The sequence below is a fragment of the Sander lucioperca genome, chromosome 12 (genome assembly GCF_008315115.2).
Source record: "Sander lucioperca isolate FBNREF2018 chromosome 12, SLUC_FBN_1.2, whole genome shotgun sequence".
NCBI classification, from domain to species: Eukaryota; Metazoa; Chordata; class Actinopteri; order Perciformes; family Percidae; genus Sander; species Sander lucioperca.
In genome coordinates, this window is record NC_050184.1 from 2,536,836 (window position 1) to 2,562,031 (window position 25,196).

Below are 25,196 nucleotides of genomic sequence, written 5' to 3' on the forward strand. Positions count from 1 at the left end.
TTAAATTAACAGTAATTTTATCATCGTAAGACTCACTTCATTCAAAGTCAACAGAAACAAAATAAAACTATCAAAAGCCGTCTTGGTTCGTCTATCCACTGTTCCAACTATCACCACTCTGGTTTGGTTGAAATAAACCCTTAATTCACCCATTTACATGTGGAAATATGCTGGCTCTATACACGCTAAAAGTAGTGATTATTTACATGGAGTCTGGTGAGTTTGGATATAGCGATTGTATAGCTGTTTCTGGTTAAAGAAAAAGGATCTTACTCTTTAACTAAAAGGTCTATCTCTGTAGGGATCCTTTCCATAATGTTGTCAGACACTTAGAATAATAATCTGAGCCTGTCAGCGGCAAAAACTTTTTAGTGGACGTAAATTGACATTGCACATTTGCTCTATAGGGTTACATTGCAGCCCGGTTTGTCGCTGTCGGTTACAGCGATCTCGCTCAATACTGGACCAATTTCAAATGTTTCTGTTCACAATGGTCACTTAGACACACAAATGCATGAGAAAATAGGGTCCAGGTTGAAGAAAAAATGATATTCATAATGATATTCTCATTCTGTGTATGATTGAATACGCATTTACTTCTATTTAGTACTTATGTCTGTAATCGTAATATTTGATTTTTTTTAATCAGCCTTTAAAGTGTAGCTGTTTTATTGTCTGTCCTTGGAGAGGGGATAAGAGAGCTTTATTTCTCATCGTATCGATAAACGTTCCTGATGCATGAAATGTTAAACCCGGGGATTCTGGTGGAGGTTAACAGAAGTTAAGCCACCTGGTGCATTAAGCCTGCGTTGCCCTTTTTATGAACTTTGTTTACAAGCTTCTGTTATGTCCAATGAGCCACGAAAGTGTCTTAACTAAAACACTCGAGTTACATTAGATTTAAACATAAGGGAAAATCCAGACTCTGATTTGTTGTCAGCCTTTCACAAGGTGAACTGATGACAACCATAGACTGTAAAAATATGTGCGTCGGCATCTTGTTTTTTTTTGCAAACGGATGTGATGATTTTCGGACGAGAGGGCGGAGCTGGGGAGGATGACGCGGCCAAGCCAGCGTTATTTATGGTTGCAATAGCGCTAAGCTAAGCGCTAAAGAGGGAAAGTTGCTGATTTTCAACCCCTTTTTGAAGGTACTGGAGCCGTTCATCTGCATGTACGGCAGAACAGAAAATCAGCAAACTTTCCCTTTTAAGTTACCAGCTAACGCTAGCGGCAGCGACTAGCTTTGTTGGCAGAAAGCTAAACAAGACATTTATAGGCGACCAAAATGTTCCAAATAATTTGATGAAGTGAAAACACACAGTGAGAGGGTCAAAGTTTAAGATGAAAACACGGGACAACAGCCAAAAACAAGTTGAGGTCTATTTTAATGTCCCCAGTATTAGCATGGTTAGCATCCCTAAGCCTCTGTCCTGACTGACAGGTCCTAAAACATCCCCTGCTTTATCGTCTGTTTTAAAATAAATGGGAGCATCATTTACTAAATGAACATCATGCTGTGTTGAAGAAGACTTGGAACTAGTGATTGAGACCATCAACTCATTATGAAAATGTTTATTGAGGTAATAAATGAAGAGAGAAGTAGGCTCATTTTCTCACAGACTTCTATACACAAGTTTTTGAGCCGTTTCCGCTCTACATCCTAAACTCCCGTCGATGCAATCCACTTCCGTTCTGGCGGGCTGGGTTTGTTTTGCTAGCTAGCTCCGTTGTGCCGACAAAGCACTGATATAACAATTAACTCTTCCTGCTAAATGGCCGCTGTGTGTGAGTGATAGCGTGGTCAGCGAGCTTGTTACGCCCGCACCCTCTTACCGCAGGTTCCAGTTAATCTCATAATGGATATGTGTGTTGAGTTATTTAAACAAACGATTATGGAAATAAACGCCTCTTGTCCGCGAGTCTCAACGATAGAGCCTGCGGCTGGATGGAGCTCTATCAATGAGAGCTAGCTAGCTAGCCTCCTCTTAGACCTCTGAAACGAGACCCCTAATGTTCACAAAAATGCATTAAATTGAAATCGGACACCATAGTTAGCTTTATAAGACCTTGGGGTAAATGTTCTATAAGTGGCGTGACGAAATTCAAACTGTAAATATATGAAAGTTATGCCAGCAGCTGGCAGCCAGCCAGCTCCGGAGCTCCGCGGAGCCCCGAGCCCCGGTCGTCCAATAACCGAGAAACGGTGACTTTCACTGGGTATGGAGTTTGCCGCTTTCTCGTCAGACTGTGTTAATTCGGGTGGGGGAGAGTAACGCTATCTCCAGTCAAAGTAGTAGAACCGTGTTCCCAAGCTAGCATCGAAATCGCTGTATTTACACCGGCAGACGCTGCGCAAACCACTTCCAGTGGAAATTAAGTGCATTTGTGTAGTGTCATGGCGCCACCCGGGATTTGCCGCGTGAACTTGTGTATAGAAACAGACTTCTTTTTGTAGCCGGTGGAGTCGCCCCCTGCTGGAAGTTAGAGAGAACGCAGCTTTAAGGAGCTTCAGCGTCGGCTTCACTTCTCAGACCTGGAAGCTTCGTCCATTATTTTTACAGTCTGTGTTTGAAACTCGCAACTTCAGAGATTTTTTTTGGGTTACTAAAATGAGTATGAATCGGTGATACGTTCAAGCGGTTTGATTTTAGAAAAGTAATTCCAGTCACAGGTGTTTTTTTAATTGTCTTTCTTTCAGCTTTGAACGTGACTTAGCCAATCACAACCTAGAACTGCTAATACCTGTTTTCTGAAGTCTGACACCAGAGGAACAGATGAGGCTATTTATGTTTTCAGTTATTCAGGAAGTAAAGTCTCAAATCCAATCATTGGTACAAAGGGTCTCCATAGATAAAACGTGACAAAGCAGCGGATCATTTTTGGATCGATGACACACGAAACGGACATATCTTGTCATCTAACTATGAGGATACGTGGACGCGGTTCTGTAGAGATCAGTTCGGTGTTGATCTCCATTGTACATATACCATTCTGTAGTACTGCAGTATGTGCTGGACTCATATGGTGTTTTTCCATTACATGGTACCTGCGCGACTCGCCACGACTCTACTCGCCACGACTCGACTCGGCACACTGTGCGTCCGTTTTCCATTGCAGATTTTAGTACCTCCTCAGCGTGGCTGGTCGTATACCGGCTCCACGCACACACCAGCAAACAAGTATAAACATCAGGCCACTTGAGTTTGTTTTACAGTTCGGTGGAGGCTCCACGCAGAGCTTTCACCGTAGCCTATGTAATATGTGGCCTGATGTATACATTTGTCAGCTGGTGTGTGCATCGAGCCAGCATGTATGTGTGTGTAGTTAGGATGCGGTGAAAGCTCTGCCTGGAGCCTCCACAGAACTGAAACAAGCGGCGCTGCAGTAAACTGCCGTGACCTAACACGACACACACACAGAACGTCGAAGGTGTGTTGTTGCCAGAAGACACATTTAGTTTCTAAAGAAGCTGGAGGCAGCAAAAAAAAAAAACACAGCTGGCTAAACTGTTTAAAAATAGCGGGTTTGTTCAGGACACCCCCGTCTGTCGCTTTCACGTCACCTTTTTGGCTCGCCTCAGCTCACTTGGAACCTCGACTGAGGAGGTACTAAAAAAAGTACCTGTTAGCAGGTACCAGGGACTTTTTTTCGTAATGGAAAACCAAAAAAGGCGAGTAGAGTCGAGGCGAGTCGAGCAGGTACCATGTAATGGAAAAGCTCCAATACATTCAATCTACAACAGTAGTTAAAGGAAGTACTGTACATTATTCAATGCTTTGGTGGGTCATTCTTCAGAGATGTATCAGTTAAGCACTTTGGTTATTGCTGTTCCCCAAAGACTGTGTTTTTACTCTGTTCTCTGTGTCATTTCAAAGACACCACGGAAACGTTTGTCTACGTGAGGCTATGTCTATGTGGCGCACGATTGCAGGTATCTCATATTGATTGATATTGAGCTTAATACTTGATTTGTGTGATCGCTGATGGACGGAAGAGGATCAGGGCCACGTGTGAAAAATGTGTTTGAGTTCAGAGTTTGAAGTTATTCTCAGAATTCTGACTTCAAACTCAGGCTACATCTACATCGCTACTTTTTGGTTTTTAAGCCGAGTTTTGAGCCAAAAGCGATCTCCGTGCACACGAGTGTTTTTAGGTTAAGTAGAAGAACTAATCTCCGTTTAAACTAACACGCCCAAACCAAAATATGTCGTCAACATTCTGGTATACCGGGCATAAACAGGAGGCAGCGTGGAGACTCCGCCCACTGCTGGTAGGTGCCATGGTAACGTTAGTAGCTTAATCTCAGCTAATGAGATGATGTGACCGATAAGACCCAATCAGGAGGAGAAACGTTGGCGTTGGCGTCGGTGTCTTCAAAGGTCTCCGTTTGAGGCCGTTGAGACTGAAACACAACCCTGCAGATTACCAACCAAAACGGGTCAGAAGAGTTTCCAAATGTCTCCGGTTTAGGGGCTCGGAAACACCAGAGCAGGGGGAATGAGAGGGGGAAACACCAGAGCAGGGGGGAATGAGAGGGGGAAACGTCAGAGCAGGAGGGATGAGAGGGGGAAACGTCAGAGCAGGGGGGATGAGAGGGGGAAACGTCAGAGCAGGGGGAATGAGAGGGGGAAATGTGGCAAAAGATATTCGTTTTTAAACCAAAATGTAAATGTAGCCTCAGAAGTCAAATACGGTTTTTCACTTGTGGCCCTAATCCTCCTCTGTACAGATGAGAAGTTAGAGTCCAGGCTGTATATTTGATATCTTTACCATTTGTTCTTCAGTGTCATAGACATTATAAAGTGGACACTTGTCAAAAATATTAGCCTTCGTGCAACATTTTGGCAGAGAAGTGCCTCATTTGTTTGAATCCGTAGCCTTGATTTATATTTTCTTTTGTGCTCTTAACACCGGTCTACATTAAAAGCCAGTTATAGGGCTGAGCATAGGCGTAATTTACAGGGGGGATTGGGGGGGTTACAACCAGCCCAATAATCCAAACTGGCCAGTGCAACCCCCCATATTATAATTCCCTTTACATAAATAGACATTTGCACCATAACTTGATGCAGAAAAACTCACCAGATGTGTTTGACGCTCAAAAATTTCAATTTTGCTCAAAAGTGGAGCTCCCAATGTTGACCCCACAGTTGCGCCCTTTGGGCTGAGTGATATTTGAATTAAAATGATTTATCGAAGGACATTGTTGATGCGTGGGATGGCCTGATGTGATCATGCTTCTGGAAAATGTCAGCGCTGCGACGCTTGTGCGTATCCAAAAACCTGTTGGTACTCAAGACTTTCGTAACGTTTAAACGCAGGTGTGTTTCTCCTTCCGACCAGAAATATGGTCTTTTCTTTTTATAGAAATGTTCACAACCTGGGGGTGCAGAGTTTGAAAGGCTTGGGCATTTACCAGGAAGGGAGATGGATTAGATTAATCGATTAGTCATCAACTATTAAGTTAAATCGCCAACTATTTTGATAATCGATGAATCCGTTTGAGTCATATTTGATGATCTTTACTTTGCAGACCCGGATGCTTCGTCCTACTGATTTTACGGTCTACGGTTTTTGTTCTAAAGATGTGTAAATGTTGACAAGCTCAGCCTTATTTGGATGCACTTTGGTACGGATTCAATTGATGTAGATGGAGCTCTGTGCATGGCTGTAGCATCGCAGAGAGAATGGAAAATCATTCAAACACAAGAGTTATGTGTTATTAAATCCTACGAGATGTACCTCCTGGTTCCCTAAACCACTAAATGTTCTCCCAGGTCAGTGTTCTCCCAGTTCCGTTGTGCGGGGAGATTTGGGGATATGGGGGTGTAACGGAGACTTGATAACTAGGACCGTTAACTGTAGCTGGTTGGGAATAGGTGACCACCGTGGTGCATCGGTAAGAATGCAGTCGAATGCTCTGATGCTCTTCAATAGATGTATTGGCAGCCAGCAGATGGTTGTCTGTGTCTTTGTGAGTGTGTGTGTGTGGTTATGTCTTTGAACGCACGCTGCACAGATGGCAACACAGACGACAACTATACACTTCAGAAATATCTATGATGTGCTTCTCCCGGCCACTCTCACTACCAAGGGTCCAGCACACTGGCTGCGTGGCGTGAGCGTGTCAGCTGCGTGGCGTGTCTGTTTTTATTTCGGCTCCCATGGTAACAGGTTAGAGCTTGCACACTGCCTGCGTGACACGCACGTCTCAGGCGCGGCTCGAGAAAAACGTGCGCGTGCTAGAAATAGGACCGACGCCTATTTTTCACATGTCAACGCAAGCGTGTTGGAAGCGTTTCCAGACAAAATAGAATAGCAAAAGATGTTTATATGTCATTTTGACACAAATACATATTAATAAATGACATTTTGAGGTTTGAAAGTCTCGAGGTTTTGACATAAATGAAGATATAAATGTAATTTAAAAAAAATAATAATTATTGATTTTCAAATATTGCACCTGTCAATACAGAACGAAATATTCTGGAGCCTATTTTGCCGTCAATACTGCCGACGTCTTTGCTGTAATCAGATCAGAATATATATGTTTATGTTAATGGGAAACATCCATGTGTCCAGACAAGGCTAGCAGCAGCAGCGCCGCGTCAGACACCTTTCTGGTGTGTAAATACAGAGAAAACGCCACGCAGCTGTCGCGCCGCGCTCCACTTTATTCCTATAGGTGACGTCAAGCGACTTCAACGTGCACGCAAAGCATTCCGGGAAGGCGTCCAAAAGCTGGCCGATGCCCATCTTTATGCAAATTAATCCTTGAACGCGACGTGACTATCCAGTAGAAGTAGACGAAAATCTTTTAAACTGACCTTTGTCGATCTGAAATGAAGACAGATTCAGCAACTGCACGGCCTATTTCTCTCTTAAAATGTTTTCAGAAACACGTTTCGGTGAACTATTTTAGTCCAATATGAGATCGTATTCTCAACAAGCCGCCATGACACTGTTGAAATTCTCGAGCAGCCAGAGTCACGTCACGCGTTCGTCCAATCAGCTGCCGGTCAGGGGCGTGGAGCATCAACCATGGATGTATGACGTCGCGCCACCACGCTTCAGTCGTGTCGCCAAATTGGATCTGCACTGTGACACGCAACAGAAACGCCACGCTCACGCCACGCAGCCAGTGTGCAGGAGCCCTAAGGCCGGTTACACACTGGCTGCGTGGCGTGAGCGTGGCGTTTCTGTTGCGTTTCAGCTCTGTGTCAGCTGCGTGGCGGCTGCGTGGCGTTTTCTCTGTCTTTCCACACCAGAAAGGTGTCTGACGCGGCGCTGCTGCTGCTGCTAGCCTTGTCTGTACACATGTATGTTTCCCTTAAACATAAACATAAATATATTCTGATCTGATTACAGCAAAGACAACGTCGGCAGTATTGACGGCAAAATAGGCTACAGACTATTTCGTTCTGTATTGACAGGTGCAATATTAGAAAATCATTTTTTTTATTTATATATATATATATATATATATATATATATATATATATATATATATATATATATATATATATATATATATATATTACATTTGTATCAAAACCTAGATACTTTCAAACATCAACTTGTCATTTATTAATATGTATTTGTGTCAAAATGACATATAAACATCTTTTCCTATTCTATGTTGCCTGGAATTGCTTGCATGTCGCGTGAAAAATGCACGCATTTTCGGCACGGCTCGATCCGCGCCTGAGACGTGCGTGTCACGCCGGCAGTGTGCAAGCTCTAACCTGTTACCATGGGAGCCGAAATAAAAACGGACACACCACGCAGCTGACACGCTCACGCCACGCAGCCAGTGTGTAACCGCCCTAACTCCTAATTAAAAATGAAAGTTATCAGCCAGCGCATACAGGCGTCCTCTCTGTGAGCCCAAAACAAAGGCCCTGATTGGCTGATCCCCGTTACCCCCAAACATAAATGGCAAGTCCTTCTTCACAGGGGGCATCAGAAATGTGCATTGTTCACCTGAAGACTTACCAATATTAAATATGCTCAGTTGCCTGACATACAGAAGGTGTGATGGCTCCATGCCAAACAGGGAAATCCCTCTTTGATTCTGTTTTAAGCAGAATCTAAAGTAATTCTCGTGTCTTTAGAAAGACCCTTGTGATTATTGTGATTATTACGCTTACATTTGGTCTCGCCTCCTTTTTGTATAACAATATTTAATAGCATATTTAAAGAGAACTGAAGTAACGGGACTGGCTGGACTATGATCTAGCAATATGTGCATTTATAAAATTGTTTATCTCATATGTGCACAGAAGTTAAACTTTTTAATCATACAACACAACAATGTTACTGATTGTATATTGGACACAAATAAATAATCAATGCAACTGATTGGGTGAAGGGTGATTTGTGTTTTTGAATTGACTGAAATATAGTGATGGCGAACTGAAGCTTTCTGAACCAGTGAAGCTTTCAATCCAATTGTATCGAAAAAAGGTTGAATACTCGAAGCTGCAGAACTCTGAGGACATCTGGTGGTGAAGTTAAGGATGGCAATGTGTCACAAACTGTTTCACAGATATTATCCATGAATGTCTTTGAGTCGAAGATGAATACATTTTTAGTATGAATTCATGGATAAATAAATAATGACATAAATAACTCAGCCTATTTGGGACTTTGCATAAGTAAAAATGTAATTGCCTTCTCCACAAAAAAAACAAAAAAAACCCCATAAAGTTAGGATTTTGGTTGTGTTTGTAAACATATACATCAATTTGGGAGGGAAATGAATGAAGAACACATTGCACACACATTTCTGTGATTATATTGATTACGTAGCCTAGACTAGAGCAACTTTCTACTCGCTCTAAACTCTTTTATAAACTTTCTACTCGCTATAAACTTACTTGCAATAAACTCTACTATAAACTCTCTACTGGCTATAATAATCGCTATAATAATCTCTCTATTAACTAACTTTCCTGACTCTGTTGACTCTTCTACTGCAACAACCCACAAAGACGCACCCAGTGAACCGCTATGAATTCAACTTCGAAGCCGTCACGTGGGGGGGGGGGGGGGGAAACTAAGCTTCGGACGTCACTGGTCACGTGATTATCACAAAACCAATCACGCTCCGATACCAAGCTTCATTCCAAATTGGTTCATTTCTTCGATACATGCCTCGAAGCAGGAGGTTCACGGGTAACATCACTACTGAAATATACAGTGTTGCTAATCCTTTTTTTTTTTTTTTTTATTCACACAGGGTGAAAATACCTATAATTTGGGGGTGATGCAGCAGAGGTCAGGTGGCACTTCAACAGAATGTGCTAAATAATGTTTAGAGCTGGAAATGTGTAATGTGTGTTAGGTTGGCCTAACAGTAGACTTACTGTAAGACTCACCAAACAAGATTTCAAGCGAGACTGTGTAACGAAGAAAGAAGAAATAGCACAAAAATGTTGAATGCATCCGCAATAACGCACTCTCTTGCTCAGTTCATGTCTAAATCGTTTGCTCTGGTCCGAATCTGTTGATGAGTTTGTAAACGCGGAGCGATTTCCCCCCCTTGGTTCGGTTTCATTTCACACAGAAAAATCCAAGCGAACCAAAATGCATCACTACAAACAAAGGACAAAGTAAAAGACTTTAGGCTCCGTTCTCTTAAATTTCATCCACGGTTCCTTCACCTTCTTCCCTTCCTCACGTCTTAGTCCGTCCCACCGAGGAGGCCCGGGAGAGACGAGGCCAGGAGAGGAAACGAGAACGTGTATTTAAGGATAATATAGGCTTCTCAAAGCTCTTATTGCTGCCCTGAGGATGGAGGAGGGATCACGTTTCCTTGTTTCCTCTCCTCCCGTGATTTCCTCGCGTCTCTCCCGGGCCTCCTCAGTGGCACGGACTAATGGCGCTGACGCACCAACCCAATAATCGGCTGTCGGACAGGCTGGCGAGGTCGGTGACTCGAGTCTGTTCGGTGTGTCCCGTGCCGTCGTCTGTCAAAGGAGCTGTCGGCCTTCATTTTGGCCGACCTGACTTGCTGGGTCGGAGGACGGGCAGTCGGACTCACTAACCTGGAAATAACGAGCGGGATGAGCTCGACGGACGCCTCTCAAAATCTGACGAAAATCTTTTAAACTGACCTTTGTCGATCTGAAATGAAGACAGATTCAGCAACTGCACGGCCTATTTCTCGCTTAAAATCTTTTCAGAAACACGTTTCGGTGAGCTATTTTCGTAAAATACGAGGTTGTATTTCAAACAAGCCGCCATTACTATCGGCTGGAGAAGCCAGACCAGCGTGACGCGTTGTCATTTCCGGTACCGAACCGAACCGGTACTTTTAAAACGATTACGATTTCTAAACAGTTTCTTGAAAAACTGAAAAATGACATCCAAGATGTAATATGTTTACTAGTGATCACGTGCAGTGAATGGTTAATATGCTTTTACGTCCGTTTTGGTGAGCCCAGAGGGAAGATATGGCATTTTAAAAGTAGCTTACAGTTACGGTAGCTAGCTAACGGTAGACTACAGAGAAGGTGTGATATTTTTACGTCCGTTTCGGAGCGACAGAGGGGAAATATTTCAGTCGACACATTCAGTAGAACCGAAATGAGGAACCGAGATTTGCGTTCTAATCCGGTCCGATTCCTACCGGTTGCGTAGGAACCGGTTCCATAGTGGAACCGGGTTTCGGTACCCAACCTGCCACAGCGTTGCCAATGTCCCAGCAAGGTTAATCAATATGTAGAAGTATTGATTAAGAAGTTTCAGAAGAAAGAAAAGTCTGCAAGAAAAGTGGCGAAAATATTAGAGTGTGTTAAGTCCCGAGTCAGTTGGTCCAAGTCTTATTTGGGGGTCAAGTCGAGTCACGTTTTTACACCCGAGATAAAGCACTCTTACCTGCAGTGTCCGTCAGTCTGGTCTTCATGAGGAGAGAAGACAAGATACTAGTAGCCCAGCTCATCAAATAATTGTATAACTAATACAAACTTTCTCCTTATTGCATGAATATGTTAAATCCAAAAGTGATTACCCCAAAATCGTCCAATCATGATTCACAGTTTGCGCTGCTGCCGCTGCATAGCATCCGTGATAGTTAAACAGAAACGTGACATTAACTTATATTATTTTTAGGGCTGTCAATTGATAAAAAAATGTTATCTAATTAATTACATACTCTGTGATTAATTAATCGAAATTAATCGCATACATAATTAACGGTGCCTGAACCGATACTTTTTAAGAAAGTAAAAAAAGAAAAGAAAACAAAGGGTACTAAACAACAGTCGGTGACATTAAAGAACGGCTTGTTTATTGCTAAGGCCATATGGTCAAAATTAAATGATTTAATAATAATGTATAACAATAACTTATTTCACTAGTAAATTGCTGTTGAATGACAAAAACAACCACCAGATGGGAAAAGGACATTTACAATAACTTCAAATGCACCACGTGGCGTTCATTTTACAGTCGAATGGCGGCTAGAACGGCTCCGGGTCAAACGTCAATATGGAATGGATTAATCTGCGTTATTTTTTTTAACGCGTTATTTTTTCTCAGATTAATTAATCAAAATGAACGCGTTATTTTGACAGTCCTAATTATTTTATATTTTAACACAAACTTATGAATACAGGCAAGTCATCCGAGTCCTCATGCGTCAAGTCAAGTTAAATAATTTACTTTTTGTCAAGTCGCAAGTCATCATAATGGTGACTCTAGTCGACTCGAGTCCAAGTCACCAAATCTCATGGCTCAGATATTTAGATATCCTCTATCCTCGTCATTATCATTATTCATCGTATGTATCGTGATTTTTAAAAATCTATTATTTTCTATTTTATTTATTTCTGTTCCTAATGATCCACCTTAACCCTCCTGTTGGGCAAATTTGACCCATTTTCAAAAAGTTTCTACATCACAAATTTGGGTTTCTATCAACAGAATTGTCCAAAAAAATAATGTTGATGGTTCCCTACAACGCTCTTCACAAGTAAGATAAATGATCAGTTCACTACTTTGATTGAATTTGGGTGTTTTATTCAATTTGATAGTATAATTTAATTTATGGATGCCATGATTATGACACATCTAACATATTGTCTGACAAGTTGGGGACAAACTAACAGCTCATCATTAAAGCCACCGGCTACTCTTTATAAGAAAACACTCAAAGTTTTGGACCAGAAGCCGAATAGCTCGCATCACCGTATTATCCTAAATAACCGTAAACTGCTGAGTTGGGAAGATGTAATTAAATACAAAAACATCTGTCTGGTGTATAAAATTCTGCATAACACAGCTCCTCCCCCTTTGAATTCTTTCATAACCCAATTCAATTTCAATTCATTTTTATTTATAGTATCAAATCATAACAAGAGTTATCTCGAGACACTTTACAGATAGAGTAGGTCTAGACCACACTCTATAATTTACAAAGCTCCAACAATTCCAATAGTTCCCCCAAGAGCAAGCATTAGCAGTGGCTATTGCGACAGTGGCGAGGAAAAACTCCCTTTTTAGGAAGAAACCTCGGCAGACCCAGACTCTTGGTGGGCGGTGTCTGACGGTTGGGGTTATGGCGGTACAGGATGTAGCGTGGCACAGCAGAGCATGGGTGGACGCGGTGGACGCAGCAGGACGTAGCCGGGCATTGCAGGGAATCGCAGAGCGTAGCAGGGTGTAGCAGGTCCATAGCCACAGCTGCACCCAAGACCCAGGTCTTGGTGTCACCCTAATCCAAGGCGATGTTCTGGGCGAAGAAGAAACATAAGGACTCCGGGGAGTAAACTCCCCAGAGCTAGGTTAGTAACAAGCACTTCTGGGACAGGATGTGCATAAAAGGAAACAAAAGAAAAGAGCGTGTCATAAGAAGGAAGGAACTTCATCGGCAGTCTAGAATTATAACAGCATAACTAGGAGAGGCACTATATTATTGATTATACAATAGGTAAATCTGATGACTGTAAAGAGAAGCAGAGAAAAGCAGGGGTGCTGTGTCTGCAGCTATACACCCTCCCCCGCCGGTCTAGGCGTTCACTGCAACTCCTCACTCCCTAACTATAAGCTTTATCAAAGAGGAGAGTTTTCAGTTTAGTCTTTAATGTAGCGACGGTATCTGCCCCCCGAACCCAGACTGGGAGCTGGTTCCACAGGAGAGGAGCCTGGTAGCTGAAGGCCAACGTAACAACAGCAGTCACATCACCAGAAGCACCGCACGAGAAGACCTTCTAATTCCATTCAGGAAAAGCACATTTGGCCAATTATCATTTTCTGTTACAGCATTACAAAACTGGAATTTACTGCCCACTACAATCAAAGAGAGAAAAAAAACGAAAACAAACTTGGACAAAAAAGTGACAAAAGTGTGGAAAAAAATTAAGTTTTGATTTCAAATCTTGACCCAGAAAAACTAAAAGTTGCTTGGTCGACGGGAAGACAACACCAAGGTTAAAATGTTGTGTTTATACGGAGCCGCCAACGTATAAATATTTGTTATGGTGTGCTTTCACGGTGACTTTCACTGTCACCATTAATGCAAACTTTTCCAAACAGATGTGGTAAACGACAATATTATACAGCTTGGTTTTAAAAAATCGCAAAAAGGCATGTGCAATACATTACTCGTCATTTCATAGTTTATTCTGAGGCAAAAAAAACCCATTTTTTTTAAATGAATTACAAAAACATCACCCAAAATTCTCTGTCATCATGTGTATATATATATGTCCTCTCTCACAACAAATTTGACATGCATTGTCTTAGATTCACGACTACATCATATCCGTTTCCAGCAAAACAGAAAATACACGTACTTCTTATATAATAAATGTCAGACTGACATGAAAACAATCAGTTTTTAGAAATGTCTCACGATATATATCGTCTCTAGAAGGGCTTTTGTTAAAGAAGGAAAAGAAAATCGCAATACTTTTAGAATCGCAGTAAATGAAAATCGCAACACAAATCCAATCGGCCTGACGTATCGTGAAAGAATCGAATTGTCCCAGTTTTACAGTTTTCAGCGGTGATCCAGGATGAAAATCTGCAGAATTTAATTTTTTTTTAGTTTTCCTGCTTGGGGGGTGGAGATGAGTTACCATTCTGCGTTTTATTTTGAAATGCTTTAATTAACCCTTGTGTTGTCTTCCTGTCGACCGTGCAACTTTTAATCTTTCTGGGTCAAATTTAATTTGAAATGTCACTTGTTTTTGTCACTGTTCCCGGTGTTTTTCAAGCTTTTGGTCCCTTTTTTTGATGTCTTTGTCGATTTCTTGTGCGCTACTTTTTTTTGTCTCTTTTTTCCAACGTTCTTTTATCATTTTTTTTGACAATCTGGTTGAAAGAAACCCAAATTTTTGATATAGAAACTTTTTGAAAAGGATAAGAATAATTGTGATTCAGAGTTTTTGTTTTTTTTGTTTGTACTTGAGTAAAGCAATGTGACAATCTTCCAAAAAAAACATACATATTCCATCCGAAACATTCTGAATAATGATTTATTTCCTTAAATGTTGCCTATAGTGAAGTCACACACACACACACACACACACACACACACACACACACACACACACACACACACACAATCTCTCTAACACACAATGAGTTCAGGGTTTGGAGAGCGGACAGCAGCGCTGTGAAGACATTCAGAGAGAGAGAGAGAGAGACAGAGACAGACAGAGGTAGAGAGAGAGACAGAGGTAGAGAGAGAGAGAGAGAGAGAGAGGTAGAGAGAGAGAGACAGACAGAGGTAGAGAGAGAGAGAGGTAGAGAGAGAGAGACAGAGGTAGAGAGAGAGAGAGATAGAGAGAGAGACAGAGACAGAGAGAGACAGAGACAGAGAGAGAGACAGAGGGATAGAGAGAGAGAGAGACAGAGAGAGGTAGAGAGAAAGAGAGACAGAGACAGCGAGAGAGAGACAGAGAGAGAGAGACAGCGAGAGAGACAGAGAGAGACAGAGAGAGAGAGAGAGACAGAGAGAGAGAGAGAGAGAGAGAGAGACAGAGAGAGACAGAGAGAGAGAGAGAGACAGAGAGAGAGAGAGAGAGCGAGAGAGAGAGAGAGCGAGAGACAGAGAGAGAGAGACAGAGAGAGAGAGCGAGAGAGAGACAGAGAGAGAGAGAGAGACAGAGAGAGAGAGACAGAGAGAGCTACAGTCAGCCTCTCTCTACCTCTGTACCACTAAACAACTTGGTCAGTGTGGTTTCTAACAGAAAGTGAGCGTGACAGTTCAACAGCAGAAACACAATAACCATAAACAACAATGAACAACTTCAAGAGACTTTTTAAGATGAAATTGTCCGAGAAGGACTCGCTGTGATTGTGTTGAGGACCGGCTGGATTGTTGTTGGGGTTGTATATAATGTCTAGTTTAACTGAGAGATGAAACACGGTAGGAGATAGCTGAAAAAGAAAAAATGTATACGTATGTGCGTATGAATGTGTGGCGTGATTACATTACATGTCATCTAGCTGACGCTATACTGTATATATCAGAGGTCGCACGCCTCTGGAGCAACTAGGGGTTAAGTGTCTTGCTCAGGGACACATTGGCTGATGTATCACAGTGGGAATCGAACCCCGGTCTCCATAGGCATGTGCCATATCCACTGCGCCACCCCAATATGGTGGCGTGATAGACTAAGTCCTTTCATCCGAGCTCACCTGCTGAGCGTTATTAAGAACGCAAGTGTTGACGTGTCCTGCGCTTTTTTGTTTATTTTGTCCTCCACGAGGTCTTAAAAGTCTTTAAAAAGTCTTAAAAGGGTGCCTGGGGAGCTCACCTGGTAGAGCAGGCGCCCATATATAGATTTGCTCCTTGAGGCAGCGGCCGCAGGTTCGACTCCGCCCTGCAGCCCTTTGCTGCATATCATTCCCCCCCCTCTCTCCTTTTCATGTCGTCAGCTGTCCTATATAAATAAAGGCCTAAAATGCCCCCAAAAAAGGGTAATTTCAAACTAAACACAGATCTCCAATGCACACACACTCTCCCCTCCTTCCCCGTGTTTACCCGCTGTGAGCCGAGTGGAGATGTGAGTTGCACATGCGTCATTTTGCGACTTTGCGACAATTGCCGTTGCCACAGAAAATCCTGCTGACGAGATACTTCTGTAATGTCAATAAAATAAAAATGGACCTACATAACGAAGTCCGTTCACTGCTGTCACTTGAATGGCGTTTTGAGCTAACGTTAGCAATCAAACAATCAGAGATAGCTACGTTTTTGAAATGATTTCCATCTTCTGTTATTGTTTGTAATGAGAAAAGGCGCAAATATGACCGATATGATTTACACATTCCCTGTACCATAAATATGGCATTTTTCATCAGATTGCCTCAAGACCTTATGATATCCTTCGCAAAAGGCATTTGAACACATCCAATTCATTGTGATTACTTTCTTTGAATTTTGAGTGATTTATTCAACTTGGTCACACTTTTTTTGATTCTAATAAGGTTCTTTTTAAGAGCAAAATAAGAGCAGTAAAAACTGTCCGTTCAGATTTGATTTGACCGCGAACAAATAACGAACAGTGTTTAAAGGTTAAATCTGAGCATGCGCAACTCACATCTACACTCGACTCACATCGGGTAGTGACCATAGACTGTATCAAAGCCCGTCTATGGAAAGCCGTTCCACTCCCTATTAAGCCCCATTGTACCTACTTTGGTTGCAGTTCCACCAGAGTTCCACTGGGGGTGATCACGGTCCAGTGCAAAATGAATGGGACTCTATGGAGCTAGACGGCTAAATTTGTCTCTTTCGCCTGATTGTCGTTGAGAAATCTCAGATTTGATTGTAGTTTTTGCAAGTTCAACGTGGATTATAGGTCGAAAGTTGAATGAACGAGTACTTATGCCCTTTCGATTTGTTACAGGTTGAGTCGTTGTTGCCCGTAACACGCTAGCATTCTGCTAATGAATGCTGATTGGTCAGTGAAGGACTGATTACGATCAGAGATCCCGCTTGACGGCATCCAAAGCAGAACCAGAATGCCAGAGTGAATATTTCGGCGTGGTCTTTAAAACATTAGCAGACCTCTTTCTAGCCCGTGTGTTGACAGGGAGAGTCTAACCTGTCAGCTGTGTTGTCGATGCACTTTAAAAAAATCTAACACCCAGCAGTGTGTATTTTCTTAGCCTCCCCTTTCAAATGCAACATTCAAATTACTAGACAAAAAATTATATCCTGAGAAAAGTGGATTTTGAGGGTATAGCTCCATAGAGTCCCATTCATTCTGCACTGGCCTGTGAGCGCCCCCTATATGGAACTCTGGTAGAACTGCAACCAGTTCAGAAGCCGGAAGTAACGAGAGACGTGGAACTTCTTCCCATATTAGAAATTCTTTGACTGTATATAAGAATGGACCAACAGATCCCGTGTCTCTGGGCGGAGACCAGTGAAGGATATTAGAAGATCTTTTCCGGTGATGGCTGAGCGTTACTGAGCAGCCTCCAACTGAGAGAGACGATGTAAATGTGCCGTGAGTAACCTGTCTGAAAGTTGGAAGTCTTCTGGTAGCTGTGCCAAGAGAAATCTCAATCATTCCCAATCTAGCAGAGACGGAGAGCGTAGGTATATGTAAGGAGATAACATAGACACAGGCTAATTATTGATCACTAAAATGATAGTTAACATTAGTAATTAAACTTAAACAGCTAATGGAAGTCCAAACTGCCTGAGAGCTTCTCCTGTACTATACGGTAATTCCTCTACTATGAGACAGTAAGTCTCGTGGTTATGACCCAATCGTTAGCCTATTTTTATAAAAACGTCTGCTACGGAGCCATAACGTGAGGTACAAGGTAATGGAGCCTTTTATACATTGTCGTGTTTCTTTAGAAATAAACAATGGACAAATAGAGTCTTTAAAGTGCCCATATTATGAAAAAAACACTTTCTGGGATTTGGGGTGTTCTTTTGTGTCTCTGGTGCTTCCACACACAGACAAACTTTGAAAAAAATCCACCCATTCTGTTTAGAGTGAGATACGGTTTCTGAATGTGTCCTGCCTTCAGTCTCTGGGTGAGCTGTTCAAAATCAGCACGGCTTGTGACGTCACAAGCCGAAACGAGCAGTTCTCCATAGCAAAGCACTGCTACAACACACACAAGTTCACCATAATCTACAAAAGAACTACTTCCATGTGCGCCCTCATTTAGAAGTCTCCCAGCTAATCCTGCCTTGTAACTGACCAAAGTTGTAGAAACAGCCTTTCTTTTACTGTCTATGGAGCTAGCTAGCTGACATGATCTACATCTGAGCTACTGGGCATGTGCAGTGCAATCAAAGATGGTACAGAAGAAGAAGAAAAGAGGTCTCACTCTGTAGCTAAAACAGAGACCAGCTGAAAAGAGGATCTGCAGCAGTGAGAGAGAGCGGTGCAGTACAACAACAATATGGTGTTTTTTGAAAATTAAACCATGTAAACCTATTCTGGTACAACCTTAAAATACAATTATGAACCTGAAAATGAGCATAATATGGCTGCTTTAAACTCTTCAGATGTAAAGTTATTCTCTGTCAAAGTGGCGCCAAAATGAATGGCAGTCAATGGGATGCTAACGGGAGGTGATGGCTTGGTAGCATCAAAATGGCGCCATAGGAGGTTCGCGGTCCGAGGAGAAGCTTACCCCCTTGGTAGTGACAGCCTTCCTCCAAGAGGGAAACTTCTGAATTCTCACGTTAGCGAAACGAGGCAGACCTGGTCGAATTAAAAGGCATACTATGTAACTTTTCCCTCTTCGGTCCCCCTACAGGTTGTCTCATTGGAACTACAGCCGCGCCAGCGGTATGCCTTTAAGAGAGGTTACACACCAACCAGACGGCCGACCGTCGGCAGTAAAGCCAGTCGGACTGATCAGTCGGGTCCCGAGGTCCAAAAAATGCCTCAGAACACACTGAGGCGACGCCAACTTGAGCGTACGCTCTGCGCGTCCTCGAAACGTAATACGTCTCCATAGCAGCAGGCAGCGCTGCTCTGTATTGTTTCCCAGAAAATGAGAACCAGCAGCTGATTGGACGAACGCGTCACGTGGTTCTTTTTTCTCCGGAAATTCACAGCCAGACTGTCATGGCGGCTCGTTCAGAATACGATCTCATATTGTACTAAAATAGTTCACCGAAACGTGTTTCTGAAAACATTTTAAGAGAGAAATAGGCCGTGCAGTTTCTGAATCTGTCTTCATTTCAGATCAACAAAGGTCAGTTTAAAAGATTTTCGTCAGATTTTGAGAGGCTCATCTGCTCACCATTTCCGGGTGAGTCCTGACTGTCCTGTCTCCGACTGAGCGTGTCAGGTCGGCCAAAATGAAGGCCGAAGGCTCCTCAGACGGACGACGGCACGGAACACACCGAACACACTCGAGTCACTGACCTCGCCAGACGGTCCGACAGCCGATAATCGTCTCTGTGTGTCAGCGCCTTAACCTTTTCAGTGTACTAAAACATTTCTCAATTAAATGGATTAAATTATAGCCAAACGTAACAAGGAATTGTCTCTTTAAGCAGATTTATTAATAGCTAATATACCTGATAAAGTTCCATTCAAACTGGGATTTGGGTTTCAGCCTGAGTGCACGTTAGGGGAGGGGGGGGGGGGGGGGGGGGTTTCAGCGTTGACCCTCATGTTGTCTTCCCGTCGACTATGCAACTTTTTGTTTTTCTGGGTCAACATTTTACTCGTCTTTTTCGACACTTTCCCCGACGTTTTTGAAGCTTTTTTTGTCAATTGTTTCAACATTCTTCTAACTTTTTTTCCTTAAATGCTATAAAATTGAATAAAACACCCAAATTTACTTAAAGTAGTGAACTGATCATTTATTTGACTTGTGAAGAGCGTTGTATGGAACCATCCACGTTGTTTTTCTTCAATTTGGTTGAAAGAAACCCAAATTTCTGATATAGAAACTTTGTAAAATGGGTTAAATTTGAGCCGAGGACAACAGGAGGGTTCAGACGTAAATCAGGCCGCTATTGGCCTAATATTTAATCATCATCATCATCTGTACATGATGGAGCTTCATCATTTAACTACATTTATACAGCCCCAAAAACCTGATAGAAACACAGACTTTCTTTACACTTTTTATTCATTCTATCAGTTAAATAATGCATCTGATAATAACTTCTGAAATAGAAAATATGTCACCTATTGTTCCCTTTACCACTGTTTGGATGCACTGGAAAAGGTAACATTTAGGGACAATATTGTCTAAACTAGGGACAGTGTTGACATGACAACTTCTTGAAAATATTTCCAATTTGCAGGGTCCAAAATTGGCACCAATCCACCAGCCAAATGCTGGTAAAATATGCAAGTGGCTGCTAGATTTGCTTCACTCACCAGCCAAAGAAACAATGGTTTCCTATTGAGTAGCTGGTCAAATTTAAACATTCACTAGCCTTTTGGCTGGTGGATGAAAAAGTTAGTTTTGGACCCTGTTAAAGGGTAACTAACGTACTCAACCTGGACCCTAAATTCCTATGTTTCTGTGTCTAAGTGACTGATGGGAACAACAATCTTTGACATCGGTCCAGTATTAAGAGATCGCTGCAGTCGGCAGCGGTGAAACAAGCTACAATGTAAGTTAACAGGACAATTGTCCAGCTTGTATTTACCTTCACAGAAGTGCTCGTTTAGCCGCTGACAGACTCCGATTATTATTCTAAGTGTCTGCAGACTGATCTCATGAAGTGGCGTATGTATGACACGCCAATTCGTATGCCATTATTGGCGTGTTATCAAGACGCATACTCGCTTTTTAGCGTGTTTATCAACGCCGTTTGGCCTCCGTTGACTTACATTACCTTGCGATTGCATGTCAATTGACGCCGTAGCGAGTAGTATGAAAGGTAGGGGCGAAAATCCGCGTAGGGATTCACCCAGGAGACCGGGGATCGGGTCCCGCGTGCCACGTTTCCTAAAGTCAATCGTCGCTTTCTTCTTTGAGGGTTACCTTAACCCAACCCGTCCGCTGTATACGGCGCTCAAAATGCGTACAGATAACATCCCACTTGGCTTTAGAAAAGTTGCGTCTATGTTTACGTGATAACACGCCGCTTGTAGAAAGTGGTGTGCATGTTTACGTCCGCTGTATACAGTGTAGACATACATGTGGGTAGCTCAAAATGCGTACAGATAAAACGCCACTTGGCTTAAGAAAGTGGGCGTGTATGTTTACGCGAAGTCATGTCGTCATGTTGGTGTCTGACAACATTATGGAAAGGATTTCTAAGGAGGCTGACCTTTCTGTTACAGAGCAAGATCCTTTATTTAACCATAAAAACATCCGCAAAGTTGCGTGAAAAGCCATTTTGGGTCGTCTTTCCTCTTTTCCAACCATCACAACTCTAGTTTTGGTCGAACTAAACATAGTTTACTGATTTACATGTGAAAATATGTTGGCTCTATACACGCTAAAAGTATTGTTTTTTTAAATGGAGTCTGGTGGGTTTAGCGCTAGCGACTTCAGAGCGGTTTCTGGTTAAACAGAAAGGTCTCAAAGAGGTTTTAAAGGTCTATCTCTGTAGGGATTCTTTCCATAATGTTGTCAGACACTTAGAATAATAATCTGAGTCTGTCAGTGGTAAAACGAGCACTTTGAAGGTAAATACAAGCTGGATAATTGCCCTACTAACTTACATTGTAGCTTGTTTCTCCACTGCCGACTGCAGCGACCTCGCTTAATACTGGACCGATGTCAAAGATTGTTGTTCCCATCAGTCACTTAGACACAGAAACATAGGAAAGGTTGGAAAAAAAACGGTAGTTACCCTTTAATGATCATATCATTTAAAGAAAAGAAACAACAATTGAACCTGGTTATCCTGTGAAACTCAAACATTAACACTTCAGAGATCAGCGTTCAGTTCCCTCTCTGCTGATATAGGACACCAAAGGGCCGCTGCGTTGTTCCTTCAACCCAACAGGTCATCAGTGAAAACACTAAGCATGGTCCAAGCATGCAAACAGAAACAGACGCCAGGGTTTTCCCCCCCCTAAAGCCGCTGGGTTTTTATTTTTTTTTAAGTATTTAAGAATTTTGTTTTAAAACTACTGTTACAGTGGCGCAGCTTCATTGGAAACACAGACGTAGTCTTATTTTCTAATCTCCAGTTAGCTTGTAGCTCTGACTTAATGTCGAGCTCTGAGGAATCTGTCAGGTTCAGACCAAAGATTGGCGACGTAACGAGTCGAAACTTCAACTTCTAGCAGCGCGTCTATCTGCAGCGTTCTGAAAGCTGCCAGTTCACACCAACGAGACAAGACGGCGTCTCATCTCCATAGCAACGACTCTTTGTACTTCCGTCCTAACTTCCGACTTCCAGGCTTTTTGTAGATGAACATATAATTTGTTGTGTCTAAATATTAGAGATGGTCCGATACAATTTTTTACTTCCCGATACTGATTCTGATACCTGAACTTGCGTATCGGCCGATACCGAGTACTGATCAGATACCAGTATGTCATATATTTTATTATGTTTTAACAGCTGTATACTACTATCTCTGTATAGATGATATGATGTATAACAGCTGTATACTACTATCCCTGTATGGATGATATGATGTATAACAGCTGTATACTACTATCCATGTATGGATGATATGATGTATAACAGCTGTATACCACTATCTCTGTATGGATGTGATATTATTTCTATCTTTGTTGTCGGTCTGGCTCAGGTTAAACTCTTTGTGAAACATGAACAAACACAAACAATGAACGCCCCAGAACCTTCTTTTATTCTGCAGTTTGACAGTCAGTTATAACGGAGAAAGAACATAAATAAACTACTTTAACGTAGATTCTCTTTAGGGCTTTATTACGTGGTATCGGATCGGTGCATAAACTCCAGTACTTCCCGATACCGATACCAGCGTTTTAGGCAGTATCGGAGCCGATACCGATACTGGTATCGGTATCGGACCATCTCTACTAAATATGAATGTGGATAACGTTAGTGAGAGTGAGATGCTTGCTACAGTTACATTTCTAGAGATGAATCGGCGAAAACACGTTTTACTTCTCTGATTCACGGCTTTGTTCTAACGCCGTAGGGCGCTCCCTCTCTTCAGTCATGGGTGCACGTTGAGCATCCATTAACAGTTTTTAACAGAAATAACATGGATTACGGATCATTTTACTGTAGCTGGCTTTACCAGCTGACTTCTCTATTGGCTGTTGAAACAGGTAACATCTCTTACGTTGTAAAACCGGCCTCTGATGACGGAGACTGGACCAGCTGAGTCGCAGCGACACCATCAGCTGGGTTGAGTCGAGCTGAGACGGGCCGGTTCAGACCGCTGAAACTTTTCTCTGCGACGTTCTAAAACGGTTTCATCTTGTCGCGTATCTTTGGTCTGAACTGGGCTTTATAGCTTTTTTTTTTTTAATTTTCAATTTTGCGATTCCTTCCATCACTCGGTTATCACAGAAACTACTGAGCTCTACATTAATGCTGCCATCAGTCTGTGACGGGCCCCAGCCGGGCCCTCGTTGTTGTGGGGGGGGGGAACCCTGGATGGTGCGGGTGCTATTGGAGTACATGTAGGTGTAGGACAGTGGAGGTTGTCTGGTCTTTAACTGGATTTTGGAAGTTGGTAAAAAAACAGCAGCCCAGCTGCCGACCGGCGCCCCGACGGTCACGATCTCTGTCTGTGAGCTACAGGCTCTAAAGTCAGCTGCAGGGTTCCCCTTCTCGAGGGCCGCCGCACACAGACCACCTCTGACCTGCCCGAGTGCTTCAAGTCTGTTACGTCCCGCGTCCCCGCCTCGGGGGACTAGTTGACACGGATGCCTGAGATGAAGGGCAGCCCGGTGGGAACCTTCTTCTTGTACTCCACGTAGTCCTCGGCGAAGAAATGGATGAGGGAAAGCTCCTCCTCCTCGATGCGCTCCCGGAAGAACCGCCAGCTTGCTATCGTGTAGCCCAATATACACACGGGGTTACACAGCATGACCTGCAACAGGCAACACAATTAATCGCATTAATGTCATAGTTAACTCGCAATTAATCGCACATTTTTATCGGTTCTAAATGTCCCTAGATTTCTTTTTGTCCCATTATTTGTTCTCATTTTAATGCTCTTATCAACATGGAAAAGTGGATCGGCTTGCTTTGTGCTTTTGTCGCCTGGCTTTGACGAGGGGGCGGAGAATTGGCATCAGCTGTGTGCTTGGCCATCAGCTGTGTGCTTGGCCATCAGCTGTGTGCTTGGCCATCAGCTGTGTGCTCGGCCATCAGCTGTGTGCTCGGTCATCAAGTGGTATTTCAGACTGGACGTGCTGTGATGATAGCTCAGTTCACGACGACAAAACACACAGATCACTTTGGTCTTGTCAATGGAACCATTTGGCAACTTTTTAAAAGTAAACTTTCCATTCAGAATCTTATTGGCATCCATTTCGGCGTCTCGTGCTCGCCATCCACTCAAAACGTGACGTTAGCCTACTACTTTTTGGCCGGTTCGCAATCCCAAAACAAGTGTGTGCGGGTAGTTTCCGGTCTAGCTAGATCCGGTGTGGTGTTGTAGTTTTTCTAACGTTACTAGTTATTGCAACAGCATGTGAAAAAAAACGACAAAGTTTGCTAGGCCAAATCTCGCGATAAAAAATTGACGCCGTTAAAATGGGTTTGCGTTAACGCTGTTAATAACGCATTTAACTGACAGCACTAATTTCATATATCAGTTATTAAGGGGCCGCACCACCAACAGTGTTGCAACCAAGCGGCAACTTCCGGGTCTGAAAAGTGAAGCCGATGCTGAAGCGCCTTAAAGCTGCTTTCACCGTTTTCCGGAAGATTTAGGTCCGTGTATTTGGCTGGGGCTTTAGGCGTCTCAATGCAATTTTCCCCCATACATTTTGTGTCTCTTTGTGGGATTTTGTGTCTCTTTGTAGTCGTTTTGTGTCTCTTTTTGGTGAGTTTTGTTTGTTTTGGGTCTCTGTGGTCACTGGGCGTCTTCGTAGTCGGTCTGCGTTCCCTTTGAGGTAGTTTTTGTGTCTTTTTCACGTAATTTTAGACCATTTTCAATAGCATATCTGTGTCTAAAACATTGGAGAAGCTATAGCAGATAATGAATAAATAAATAAATAAATAAATAACGCTCAAAAGGCTTAAAGCTACTTTGTGTAAGAATTTCTCCCATCTAGCGGTGACATTGTATATGACAACTAACTGATTATTACTTTCTAGCCCT

The 25,196-nt window shown here is 42.6% G+C and overlaps 1 protein-coding gene and 2 long non-coding RNA genes across 3 annotated transcripts in view; 1 reads left to right on the top strand and 2 right to left on the bottom strand.

The window, feature by feature from the left end:
* Positions 1-21,739: 21,739 nt before the first annotated feature.
* Positions 21,740-22,127, bottom strand: LOC116058812. The gene is made up of 2 exons (XR_004107126.2): positions 22,051-22,127; positions 21,740-21,991 (listed from the first exon to the last, which is right to left on the bottom strand). It is a non-coding gene; the product is annotated as an uncharacterized LOC116058812 (long non-coding RNA).
* LOC118496536 overlaps positions 22,108-25,196 on the top strand; it is a 10,416-nt gene continuing 7,327 nt past the window's right edge. The window contains exon 1 of the long non-coding RNA XR_004899106.1: positions 22,108-22,211. This is a non-coding gene — a long non-coding RNA (uncharacterized LOC118496536). The remainder of the gene's footprint in view (positions 22,212-25,196) is intronic.
* icmt (isoprenylcysteine carboxyl methyltransferase) overlaps positions 23,484-25,196 on the bottom strand; it is an 8,021-nt gene continuing 6,308 nt past the window's right edge. The window contains exon 5 of the mRNA XM_031311712.2: positions 23,484-23,957. Within this exon, the coding sequence (XP_031167572.1) occupies positions 23,778-23,957 (180 nt within the window). The 3' untranslated portion in view covers positions 23,484-23,777. The remainder of the gene's footprint in view (positions 23,958-25,196) is intronic.